Source organism: Dromiciops gliroides, chromosome X (assembly GCF_019393635.1).
Source record: "Dromiciops gliroides isolate mDroGli1 chromosome X, mDroGli1.pri, whole genome shotgun sequence".
Taxonomy (NCBI): domain Eukaryota; kingdom Metazoa; phylum Chordata; class Mammalia; order Microbiotheria; family Microbiotheriidae; genus Dromiciops; species Dromiciops gliroides.
The window spans coordinates 71,043,944-71,056,722 of NC_057867.1; the positions used below are offsets into that span (position 1 = coordinate 71,043,944).

Genomic DNA, 12,779 nt, shown 5'->3' on the forward strand with positions numbered 1-12,779 from the left:
ATAACATACATACTCAACTGGGTGGAGTAATCTATCTAACCCTGCAGGAAAATAGGAGGGGAAGGGGATAAAGAGAAAGGGGCAAAAGAAGGAAGGGCAGATTGGGGGAGGGTACAGACAGAAGCAAATCCCTTTTGAAGAGGGATAGGATGAAAGAAGATGGATAGTAGAATAAATAGCATGGGGAAGGGAATAGGATGGAAGGGAAACAGTTAACAGTAGTAATCATAAAAAGAGAAAATGGGGAAAAATTGTACAAAAATATTTATAGCAACTCTTTGTGGTGGCTAAGAATTGAGAATCGAGGGAATGTCCATCAACTGAGGAATGGCAGAAGAAGCTGTGGTATATGATTGTACTGGAATGGTATTGGACTATAGGAAATGACAAACAGGATGATCCCAAAAAAACCTGGAAAGACTCATGAATTGATGTATAGTGAAGTGTGCAGAACAGGGAGGACATTGTGCATAGTGACAGCAGTATTGTTCAATGAGCAATTGTGAATGACAACTACTCTCAGCAATACAATGATCCAAGACAATGCCAAAGGACTAATGATGAAGGTTACTATACACCCCCATAGAAAGAACTGATAAAAAGAGCACTTGTACATTGTACATATATAACCTGGTTGCTGTGTTGTGGATGGGGGAGGAAAGGGAGGGAGGGAGGGAGAAAAATTCGGAACTCTAAATCTTATGAAAATCAATGTTGAAAATTACCCTTACGTGTAACTGGAAAAAATAAAATAAATGTTTGTTGAAAAAAAAAGCAATAAATCAATCAATAAATTAAACAAATAAATAAATAAAATGGATGGTGACTACACTTTTGAGCCCAAAGGTATAGAAAAATGATATTTAATAGTGTAGCAGATCTTCTCAGAGCTTATATATATGTGCATGCGTGTGTGTGTGTGTGTGTGTGTGTATACTTCCAACATGTCTCTATGCTAGACCTCCATTAGACAACCATCTATTAAGCACTTACCATGTTCAATAGTGTCTATAAGTGAAAAATTATATTTTTGAATAGTAAAGTATTCAAAACAATCAATAAAATATAAATACCATACCAAAATGCTTATTTTTCCTAAGAAATTGGTTTTCCTAAAGACAAAGGAAGAGAAGGGGCTATGTTCTGTGTAGGGCTTAGCCCTTTAAATTCAGTCTATTGATTTCTTGCCTATTCTAAGGCAAATATTCATTTTTAAAAATAGGCAAATAGTCACTTTTAAAACTTCAAGATTTTAGTTCTTCTGTCTAAAGTTTATTTTAAAAAAATGTGATGTCTGAGGGCAGCTAGGTGGTGCAGTGGATAAAGCACTGGCCCTGGATTCAGGAGGACCTGAGTTCGAATCTGACCTCAGACAATTGACACTTACTAGCTGTGTGACCCTGGGCAAGTCACTTAACCCTCATTGTCCCACCCAAAAAAAAAAAAGGTTCAAAATAAATAAATAAGTAAAAATGTGATGTCTGTTAATTGTTTATTAGTAGCTTTATTTGGGCTGTTCAAGTGTTTAATATCCTTGGTATGTTCTTTATGGTAAGAGGTAGCTACCTTCTGCACAGTGGGGTAGCAGGTGCTGGTAAAAGGGCCATTAGCATGTTTTATTATTTCCACCAATGGAAATTTACATTTGGTGTGTCTCCATTAAGAAAGAAACACTTTACTTTAAGTAGTGTGAAAAATTTCTTGCTTGTGTTCCAGGGATTTTCATAATGTCTTCATCCATGAAATCCAGGGAATGACACAAATTTATAATAGGCCTTTAGACCACTCTGCAAATGGCAACAGAACTCTGGCGGTGGCCAAGAAAAATATCACGTATTTGAACATCATCTCTACCATTCATTAAAAGTCTAGCTGTGACATGTTTGTGTAATGTTCCGAAGCTTGCCATCAATAGAATGCATGTTGTCCCTATCTACATTGGAATCTTAATACTCTGAAACTTAGAAATGCATTTATAAAATCATTCTAAAATTCCCAGAGAACAGCAATTCAGTAAGCAATTGCTCTATTAATCAAAGACTTATTTGGAATTATAAAATGACATTCTCTTTTTAAATCTGCCACACGAATTCTCAAAGCTAACCTCCTTGGACAAAGAATTCTGTGGAGACTTTGAGATGGACATTTGTCATAGAAATTTTGCCACAGTAGCATTATAAGATGGTAGTGGGCCATTATTTTGTAAAATTAGACACATTTTTTTTTGGGGGGGGGTAGTTTCAACTTTATTGGCACTGAAACCGAAAATGATGTAACCATAGAATAAAGCCCTCCAGACAAATAACAACAAAAAAAAATACACATTAAGATGGACATACAAAGACTAGCCTTCTGACCCACCTCCCATGGGGTGGATTACTATCGCCAGCTCTTCCCTTCAGGGACACAACATCAAGTTAACAGTTAGAGGCCAGGGACAGTGTGAGGGCTGATACATTTTACAGCAAAACATGAGACTTTAGAAGGAAGGCAGAGGGCAGCCGTGACTCCATCCCTGCCCCACTTCCCACTGGGGAAAGGGAGAGGGAGAAGCCAGGCCTAGCAAACCCAGAGAGACCAGACAGAGACAGGAACAAAAAGCTGCAGAACAAATAATAATAATAATAAAACAATCTAGCATGACCTATTGTGATGATGTCATCACTGATACGGAAAGCGTTTTACATTAATTTCCTGCAAAATATCTTCTTTATAATACAGTATACACTTTTTTTAAATGTATAAGGTATTTTATTTTTCCCATTACATGTAAAGATAGTTCTCAACTTTTGTTTATTCAAGCTTTACAATTTCAGATTTTTCTCCCTCCTTCCCCTCCCTCCCCCCTCCCCTAGATAGCAGGTAATCTGATATAGGTTATATCTATATACATATAGATATAGATATAGATATATACACACACACACATATATATATATATACACATAATAACATTAATCCTATTTCTGCATTAATCCTCAGTTTACACTTTCAAGGAAATTAGACACATTTTTAAGCTAGGTTTGACAGCAATAAAATGTCCTCTTAAATATAATGTTGACAGTAAGTAACTGATGTTTTCAATATTTAGGAACATCAGGAAATGTGCTGGTATCAGTAGTAGACTTAGGTATCAAATTCAAGACTCTAGATACCAGTGCCTATGTGTAGGTTTCTAAACTTTTGGTATTAAGGGCTTTGATCTGGAGTAGTTGCTAGCACCCTTTCATTGGATGCATTTTTGGTTTGTTAATTATCTGATCTCAATGAGGCCAAGTGCCATCTGGGGTAATAGACCTCTAATCTTGGTTTCTTCATTGTCTCACCTATCATGCTTAGGGCTATATGAAGACCAGACTGGCAGGGAGTGAAGTAATGGTTATTCAGTCAATTTAGGCTCAATATTACTGACTTGAGTTTGATGAATTAGTTGCCAAGGCCTTATCCTTACCAAACATTCAGGATGAGGAGGGTATAAAAAGTCCAGCTCCAGCATATTTGTGGCTACTTGTCTGTACTAATCAGGGCTGGCTCTGTGCATATATGCAGTGGCACCATTTGAGGGGCACCAGAATTCTCCCTGTCTTGACAACTTGTAGAGCTTAGAAAAGAAGGGACGCATGAATGAGCATGTTTCAGGTTTAGATTTTTAAGCTCAGATTCTGGAGATCATAGGAAATTGGGTGCAAGGGCCCAATTTTGAAAATGCGATTGCCACTTAATATTGCAGTGGCTTAACTCCCCTTCCTCTTCTGCAAGACTCCCCAGTCCTCACTTACTGCAGTCATATGTCTTTTCTACTTCCAATCTGGCAAAAGTTTTTAATCCAGCAAGAAAAACCTCCAGAGAGCCATTTCCTGTAGGTATCAATCTGTCTGTCACTGTGATCCATGTGGAGGTTAGAATCGTTTTTCACTTTATAAGACCTAGCTGGCAGAGGAAACAGCAATAATTAAGTGCTAAAGAAGAGCCCTGGGAGATGTGGGGCTAAAAGAGGAGCAGAAAGGAACTCATTTAACAAAGTAAGGGGAATAATGGCCAGTGGAGGGCTTAGTGACAGCCATTCCAAAAATATCCACAGAACCACAGTAACTAGACAAACAAGAAAGGCCCTGGTAAGACAGAGATAGAGGACACCAAGTACCCTTAAAGGAGGTGCAAGAGGTAAGGAAAGACTGATCAAGATCTTCAACTTTCCATATCTAAGTCCTCTAAGACCAAGAGGAGGAGATCAAGAATGCACTGAGAGCTTAGAGAGCTTGAGAGAAAATGCATATTACAACAGAAGGAGGACCACCTCTGCTGAGTCACAAAGATTGGGAATAAGAGAATACTTAGATCAGTCAGCCATCTGCCAGGGAACCTGCTGTTGAAAAACTGCATGACCACTGCAGAGTACAACTTTGCTTCTCAAAGGGCAGTCTAGTGAGGGACCTGATTTTAGGCCTTGCTTGGGCAGTCATTTCCAGTTTGAAACCATTATTGCTTAATTAACATTGTCAACTCTTAGTATCCTTACTTAGGGAGAGCAGCGCAAGTAATCTTAAGCAGCAATTGACTTGAGTCATTTTTCTTTGGATTTGGCATGTATTCTATTGTTTTTCTCCCAAAAGTTTACTTACTTCTGAATATATATGTATATGTATATATATATATATATATATGTATATACATATGTGTGTATGTTATATATGTGTGTATTTGTATGTGTATATATAATTGTTAAGGCTGATATTGACATGAATGTGCATTTCCTGATCTTATTCATATGAAGATATCAGGAACATGGCTTGAAAGTATGATACTAGTAGGCCAAAATTGACCTGGATTAAAAACTTGATCTGATTATCCCATGCAGTGGATAATCTGTGTATGTATAAGTAAATGCTGACAGATTTTCTCATTTTCATTTTTAAGAGCTCTGGTCAGTGAAAAGGTGTTGATTTCTGGCATTGGACCAAGCTCTACAAAGTTGACTCTGTTTTTTATCCCCCACATGCCCTTGGGCCCCTATAATATGTTCATATAACCATATGAATATAAACACGTATGATAATGCCTCTGGTAAAGTTTCACTATCTGGATCCAACATGCCTGGCAAATTCCCCAAAATGACAGAATAGGACTTATAACCTATGTGATGTCACTAAAGGATGGGGCTGAAGTCAGAACCTAGTTGCCATTGACCCTCTTCTTTTCTGACAAAATAGTATTTTTGTGAGCTAATACCCAAAGTTCTAGTTCATATAGACTATGGTACAAAGTATTTTTTATTTTTAAATTTTAATTTCTTTTTAATTTTTATTGCTGTCTTGTTTTTACATCACCTTCATGTGTAAATGTATCCTTCTCCCCTACCTTCCCAGTAAAATATTTCCTGTAAAAAAATTAAAAGTCTTCAAGCTCTACAAAGAAGGAAGGAAAGTACTTTCTCATTTCTTCTTTAAGCTTGGTCATTGCAATTATACAATGTTTAGTCTTTTAAAGTAAATTTTATTGATAGCTTTTGTTTATGCATCATCTATATTTCTGACTTTATCATTCCCATATCCCCTCCCAGAGATTTGACCCAGATAAGGAAGAATTTTAAAAAGAAGGGGAAAAAAGTTCATCAAAACTAACCAAGCTACTGAAAAAGTCTTACGTTCTGTACAGTGTTGAACATACATGGTCCCGCCTCCCACTTATGTAAAGAAACAGGGAGATATATTCTCATATTTTTTTCCTCTGGTGTAAAGTTTGATCATTATAATTTTGCAGTTTTTCTAATTTTATTGTTGTTTTCCCATTGTTATTGTTCTTTCTGTTGTTGTTTTTGTATATTATTTTCCTGGTGCTGCTTATTTCATTTTGCATCAGTTCATAAATCTTCCCTTGCTTCTTTGAATTTATTATATTCATTGTTTCTTATAGCACAGTAACCTTCTAATACTTTCCTGTAACACAACTTGCTTCACCTTTCCCTAGTTTATGGGCATTTGTTTCCTTTGTTTCACTGTTTCCAGTTCTTTGTTATTATAAAAAGTGCTGCTATAAATATTTTGGTGTATATAGGGCCATTCTATATTAAACCTTTTCCTTTCTCACTCCCTCTATTTTCTGGCACTCCCTGAGACCTGGCTCCATCTTGATGGATGACAAGACATCCTGGCTAGCCTTTCTGGTACTGGTTATATTTTTCACTCATACTGGTAGTGACTTACTGTTTGTAATGGAAGAGTCAGAATACTCTTTGTTCCCCTTTGCCACTTCTGGATTCTCCCTGTGCCACCATCAATCAGCAAGCATCCTCTCTTCCTTTGTGGTTTATGCTATTCAAATTTATCACCCAGTGTAGATCCTGGTGGCCCTTCTCCATTAACTGCAAAAACACTCTTCTTTCTTCCTCAGTGAGTTCAGGGCCAAGCTCACTGTATTTTTCTCTGCCCCAACTCCTAACTTATACTAGGAGAGTTCAACATCCCTTTTGAAGTGCCCTCACTTACCCTAACCAGTTCCACTTTTTTTAAACTTTCTATCACCTACCTCTACTCTTCCTCAGCTACACAAAGAGATGGTTCATAACCTTGATCTTGCCATGACCCACATGTATTCATGAACTCTGAATTTCTTTTTTCTGATCATCACCTTTTATCATTAAATCATTTCCTATGACTTAGGAACCCTAACTCTATTCTTCATCTTCATCATGATCCCCATTCCTTCTACCCCTTTTATTCTTTCTGAGACCGTGTGCTATCTACACTCTACTCCCTTCCCTATTTTGACCCATTGGTGAACTGGTTCAACTCTACACTATCCTTACGTTTGAATCCTTTTATCCCTTTGTCCCATCACCTATCAGGACTCGCCATGCCCCAACCTTGGATTGTTATTGTTCAGTAGCTTCACTTATGTCTGGTTCTTTGTGAACTCATTTGGGGGTTTTGTGGCAAAGATACTGGGGTGGCTTGCCATTTTCTTCTCCAACTCATTTCACAGATGAGGCAAACGGAGGTAAATAGTGTTAAGTGACTTGCCCAGGGTCATAAAGCTAGTAAGTATCTGAGGCCAGATTTGAAGTCAAGAACATGAGTCTTCCTGACTTCAGGCCTGGCACTCTCTCCACTGTGTCAAGTAGCTGCCCCAACATTGGATTATTCCTAGCTTATATTTGTAAAGTGCTTAGCACAGTGCCTAGCATATAGCAGGTGCTATATAAATGCTAGCTATCATTATTGGTATGTTCTTTAGTTAAAGTCTTAATCATAATGTTCTATTTGAAGTTCTAGTTCTGTTTTCACTGTGTGCTCTGGGGTAACATTTAATCTCTCTTTTTCTGGTTTCCTTAGGACCCTAAAACAAAAACCATGGATATGTGGAACAAAGACTTGCCAGAACAAGCAAATGCTGTGAGTTCAACTTTCATTGATTTTCATTGTTATGTTGAGCAAATGACTTGCCTTTTCATGCCAGATTTCTTCTCTGTGGGACTATGTACTACCTGTTTCCTGCCTCCTTGGCCCTATTTCTACTGTTGCCATATACATCAGGTTGCCTTTTGTGGTTTGGGGTGGTTCTAATTGTTAGAAAATGCTTCATTATATTAAGACAAAAATCTGCTCCCTATTCATCTTAATTCTCTCCTCTGGAGCCACACAGAATAAGTCAGACTGTAGAAAACTGACCCATCATCACCTAATGCTGGCCCTACTACAATAGCTTTCTAACTTGTCTACCTGCCTCACGCCTCTTCTCCATTCAATCCACCCTTCATTCAGCTGCCAAAGGGATGTTTCTAAATTGCAGTTCTAACTGTGTCATCTCTCCCCCTACTCAATGATCTCCACTGGCTCCCTATCACCTCCACAAATACAAAGTTTTCTGTTTGGCACCTAAAACTCCTCACTGCCTGTGGCCTTCCAACCTTTCCAGTCTTGTGCTTTATTTCCCATCCATGGATTTTACCATCCAGCTATACTGGAATATTTACAGTTCCTTGATTATGACATTCTGTGTCCACGCTCCATGTATTTGCACTGGTTATGCCCCATGCCTGGAATGCTTTACCCTTTCACTTCCACCTTCCTTCACACCTTACCTCAAGGTCTAACTTTGTCAGAAGGCCTTTCCTCACCTGTCTTCCTTCCTCAGCTTCAAGTACCTTCCCCTTTGGGTTTGCCTTCCACCTACTCTCTAGGTCATGTGTGTACTGAGTTATTTAGATGTTGTCTCCTTCGTGAGGATTTGAGCTCCTTAGGGGTAGGGGCAGTATCTTTAGTGTTTACCACAGTGCCTGGCACTACAAGCAAGTACCCCCCTAAGTTTGGTCTTCTTTAACCTAACATTCTCAAGCTCTTTCAACTGTTTTGTTCTTACCAATTAAGATTCTTATCCAGATCCCTCATAATCTGGCAAGCCCTTGTCTGTGATACTGCCCCTGTGTTAAAATTGAATTCCTAGGCCTGGATGGGTTCTGCAATTGGTTTGACCAGAGCTAGTCACGGTGGGACTTTTAGTGCTCATGTTTAGGGTGCTGCATTTCTGCTACCACCCTCTAGGATTGTGTGACCTTTTTAGGAGTTATCTTTATCCCTGCTAAATAACTGCTCTTTTCTCTTGATCAGTAAATAAATATTTATTCAAAATTTGATAGACATTTTAGATGGCACTTCAAAATGGACACCTAGGTACAATTTGGTGTCTTTATTATCGACTGTTAGCAATCATTGTTTAATCTAATCTTGTTCTTCTCACCAGGCTTTAACAGAATATGTCTTTCTAATTTACCTTGAAACTTTATCTTGGACTCACTCATAAGCTTTCCTTGGGCTTGGATACTAAGATTTCATGACAATCTACAGCTTCTACTCCTTCCTTCCTTCATAGCAGCCAGGGATCTGTTTATTCTTTTTGGCTTAGAAGGATATTTAGATGCCAGACTTGCCATTCTTTTGGCTCATTTCTTCTTTCCCTGAATGTTTTGGAAAAGTCCCAACCATGTAGGTATCAGCAGAATGAAGCCCTGTGACTGTCTTTTGGAAATCCGAAAGTTCAAATGTTTCCCTCTCCACTTTTCTGATTCCTCACAGGAAGGGCTAGCATGCCCTGTTCTTTTTTTTTTTTTTTTTAGTGAGGCAATTGGGGTTAAGTGACTTGCCCAAGGTCACACAGCTTGTAAGTGTTAAGTGTCTGAGGCCGGATTTGAACTCAGGTACTCCTGACTCCAGGGCCAGTGCTCTATCCACTGTGCCATCTAGCTGCCCCCTTGTGCCCTGTTCTTTTAACCCCTCACAGCTTTGTGCTAGAAATGATCTTCTGAAAGAACTTGTCCCATATTCAGAAAAAATATCATCTTTGAGCACAAATTCCTATATAAAAGAGCCAGTATTCAGCTGCAAACAGTACCTTTCAGAGAAATCTGCCATTTTCAAACCACAAAAATCCATTACAAGTTCTTTCCATGTTCTGGCATGTGAAAATGCTTTTGAGAAGAACAAAGCTCTCTAGGAAACAAAATCATTTACATTTTGAGGAGCTCATTTATAATGCTAGGTTTTGAAGGACAGCATTTTCAAAGATTTGGGCTTCAGGTTGGAGAATTGCTTCATTTGCACCCTCCCCGCTCTGAGTCATTCAATACCTTATTTGCAGGGAGCAATTCCTGAATAATGGCAGTAATTCAGCATTTATGGGCAAGATACCACATCTGCAAATTCTAAGCAGCCTTTAGAAGATTTGCCCTCTAATTGCAAAAAGTGAACATTGCAAGAGTGAATTAGAAAACTACCACGGCAGCAGAAATGCCCTGAGATGGAGAGTTGATATCCTAACATAATTATCTTGTAGAATGTAATAATTCTCTCTGTGCCTGTCTCTTCCTTCTTGTCTGCACATAGGTATTGTGCTCCTGAGGTTTTTCTTTGTTTCCCGCAGAGAACATGGATCTCTTCCAGAATTATAGCTTTACCAAAAGGAAACCAAATAATGCAATTAAATATTTCAATTTCTTGGTCTTCATTCCAAGACTGGGCTAAGCAGGGAAAATCCAAGCAAAATAAGCCCACATCAGAAACTTCCCCAAAATATTAGGGAAGATTTCATTTCATCTTTACTCTTGACTGTGCCTTCTGGCCTAACTGAAGGGGGTCTTCGGTTAGACCAGGGAGATTGTACTCATGAGATTTCAAAAATGGAGGAAGGACAGTTTGGAAGACTGTAGTGAGAGTTCTGCAGCATTTTTATTTCTTTAAAGATTCAAGAAGCTTCTCATTCCTTCAACTTTTTGATTCCAAAGCAATAGCAATGAGGTTTAAGACTGAGAAATCCTTGACTTTTGGTGATCATTCATTTAAGATTCAAAATATTACCTAGGCCTCTTGGCAGGTAATCCCCTTCACCATTCTTGGTGCATTACCTCTAGGGAAGAGTAAGGGAAAGAGCATTGGACCTAAAACATGGGCATTTTGCCTAAGGTCTACAAAAACTTTAGGGCTTCTAGGGAAAAAATTGAACCTGCTTTAAAAATTTGCATTATTAAAACTGGAATAGAGATCTCCTTTTGAATAAATATATAAAATATTGGGGATCAGAACAGTGTACACACAAAGAGGCAGATCATTTTTACCAACCATATAAATTGGTATGTTTATAAAAACATATCCATTGCAGGGAGGGAAGAAATAAAAAGGAAAAAAAGAAATGCATGTGATAATTATGTTGTATATTGATAGAAATAGCAAGTTGTACATAGTAGATTTGCATTTCATGTGCAATTGTCTTTTTTATTGTACTGTGTTATGGAAATGCTTGTTTTCTGCCATAAATTAAAAAAATAAAGAACACAGAACTAGGAAAAAACTGTATCCATCAAAGGGCCTATAAAACATCAGTGCTATGGACCTACAAAATTCTTTATCTAGCTGTGCCATTCTGTCACTGTGTGATCTTAAGTAAATCATATCCCCTTTTTTTGGCCTCAGCTTCCCCACATATAAAATGAGATGTTTGGACTAGATAATCTGTAAGGCTCCTTCCAACTCAAACATCCTATGATTACTTCAATGCCTACACTAAAGCATCTGTATTTGTATTTATTTGATATCAGAAGTTGTTTTTTACAAGTCTTTGGTTCTTTAACTCCCTTTAGTAAACTGAAAATTCCACAGCAATCACCTCTCTAGTGATATACCACTAGTTCCAACCTTAAGAGAAGTGGCAGGTCACTGTCCCATGGCTGCTGTCACTCTTTCTTTCCTATCCCCATACCCTTCCCATCTGTTCCTTTTAACTTCTGAACCTTTGTGTTGTCCCTCTCACAGAAGGATGTACAATTATGATATAATAGGAACTACCAGACATTTTCATTCTGGGTAAAATTGCTATAAAATCCAATAGATACATATTCATATATACAAATATATATAAATTTACATCATATGCAAAGGATTGTACATACCTCAGTTTTAGGAATCTGGCATGACAACATGGAAGGTATAATCAGTCAATCACATCCATTCTGAAATCATATGGTGGTATTCTTTTCTATGGCAAGTGGAATAGTCATTGGGGGAAGTGATATTGCAAGCATGGGTGTGACTGCTTTTCCAGAATACTTCAAGTAGATAATGTGATTATGGCAGATTTATAGCATGTAGAAGACATTCTAAAGTTTCTTTCAAGGAGCCAATCATTGGCATTTTGAGTGGACACTGAAACACTATTGCAGAAAGAGTTATGTATATTGTGGTCATCAACTTATTGGGCATGTTTATTTAGAATAATGTTTTCAGGGAGAATCATTTTTTTAAAAAAATGAAATTAACTTTGGTGAATGTTTTGTTCAACTAGTAATTCAGTAGTAAAGTAGTAAGAGCAACATGGACCAATGGAAAAGCTTAATTAATTCTGTGAATTGACTCTCCTATGAGCAATGTGAGGGATTAGCATAAGGGAGCAGGTGTGGTTTTGCCACAAATGCATGTTTATTTTTCATGACTCCTTTTCCTGCAAAATATGAACAACCTTAATATCAAGGGTTGTTGTGCTGACTACAGGAGAGAGTATAAAAGGGAGTAATGTAGTTCAACAAAGGTAAGCACTGGAGAAAATGTTCTTTTTTAAATGTAATTTTATATTTTTTTTCCAAATAACAGAGTTTCATTTTCTCTACCTCCCCTCTATCCATTAGACAACAACAACAACAAAATAAAGAAAAAGAAAACCTTTCTAACAAATATAAAATTTCCAGCAAAACAAATTCCCACAGTGGCCATGTCCAAAAAAAATGTATGTCTCATTCAACATTTTAAGTCCATCGCTTCTTTGTCAAGAGATAGGTCATTTACTTCATCTTCTTTTCTTTGGACTCATGCTTTGTTGACGCACTGATCAAAATTCTTAAGTCTTTCAACATTGTTTTTCTTTATGATGTTGTCATTGTGTAAATTGTTCTGATGCCTCTTCTCATGTCACTCTCCATTAGTTTCCTCTGAAACTCTCCATTTCATCAGTTCTAATGGCACAAACATGTTCCATTACATTCATATACTATAATTTGTTTAGCCATTTCCCAATTGATGGGTATTCCTTCAGTTTCCAGTTTTCTTTGCTACTGTGAAAAGAATTGATATTAATATTTTGTACATATGGATCTCTTGCCTCTTTCTTTGATCTCTTTGGTATATATGCCTAGTAGTGGCATTGCAGGGCCAAAAAATATTCATAGTTCAGTGACTTTGGGGGCATAGTTCCAAATTGCTTTCCAGAATGGTTGGACTAATTCACAGCACCAACAGTAC

General features: G+C 37.6%; 1 protein-coding gene across 1 annotated transcript in view; it reads left to right on the forward strand.

Annotated features, from left to right (window-relative positions):
• The window catches only part of LOC122733284 (connector enhancer of kinase suppressor of ras 2-like), a 565,211-nt gene that overhangs the window by 240,016 nt on the left and 312,416 nt on the right, over positions 1 to 12,779 (forward strand). Inside the window, exon 5 of the mRNA XM_043973567.1 lies at positions 7,332 to 7,391. Coding sequence (XP_043829502.1) covers positions 7,332 to 7,391 — 60 coding nt within the window. The remainder of the gene's footprint in view (positions 1 to 7,331; positions 7,392 to 12,779) is intronic.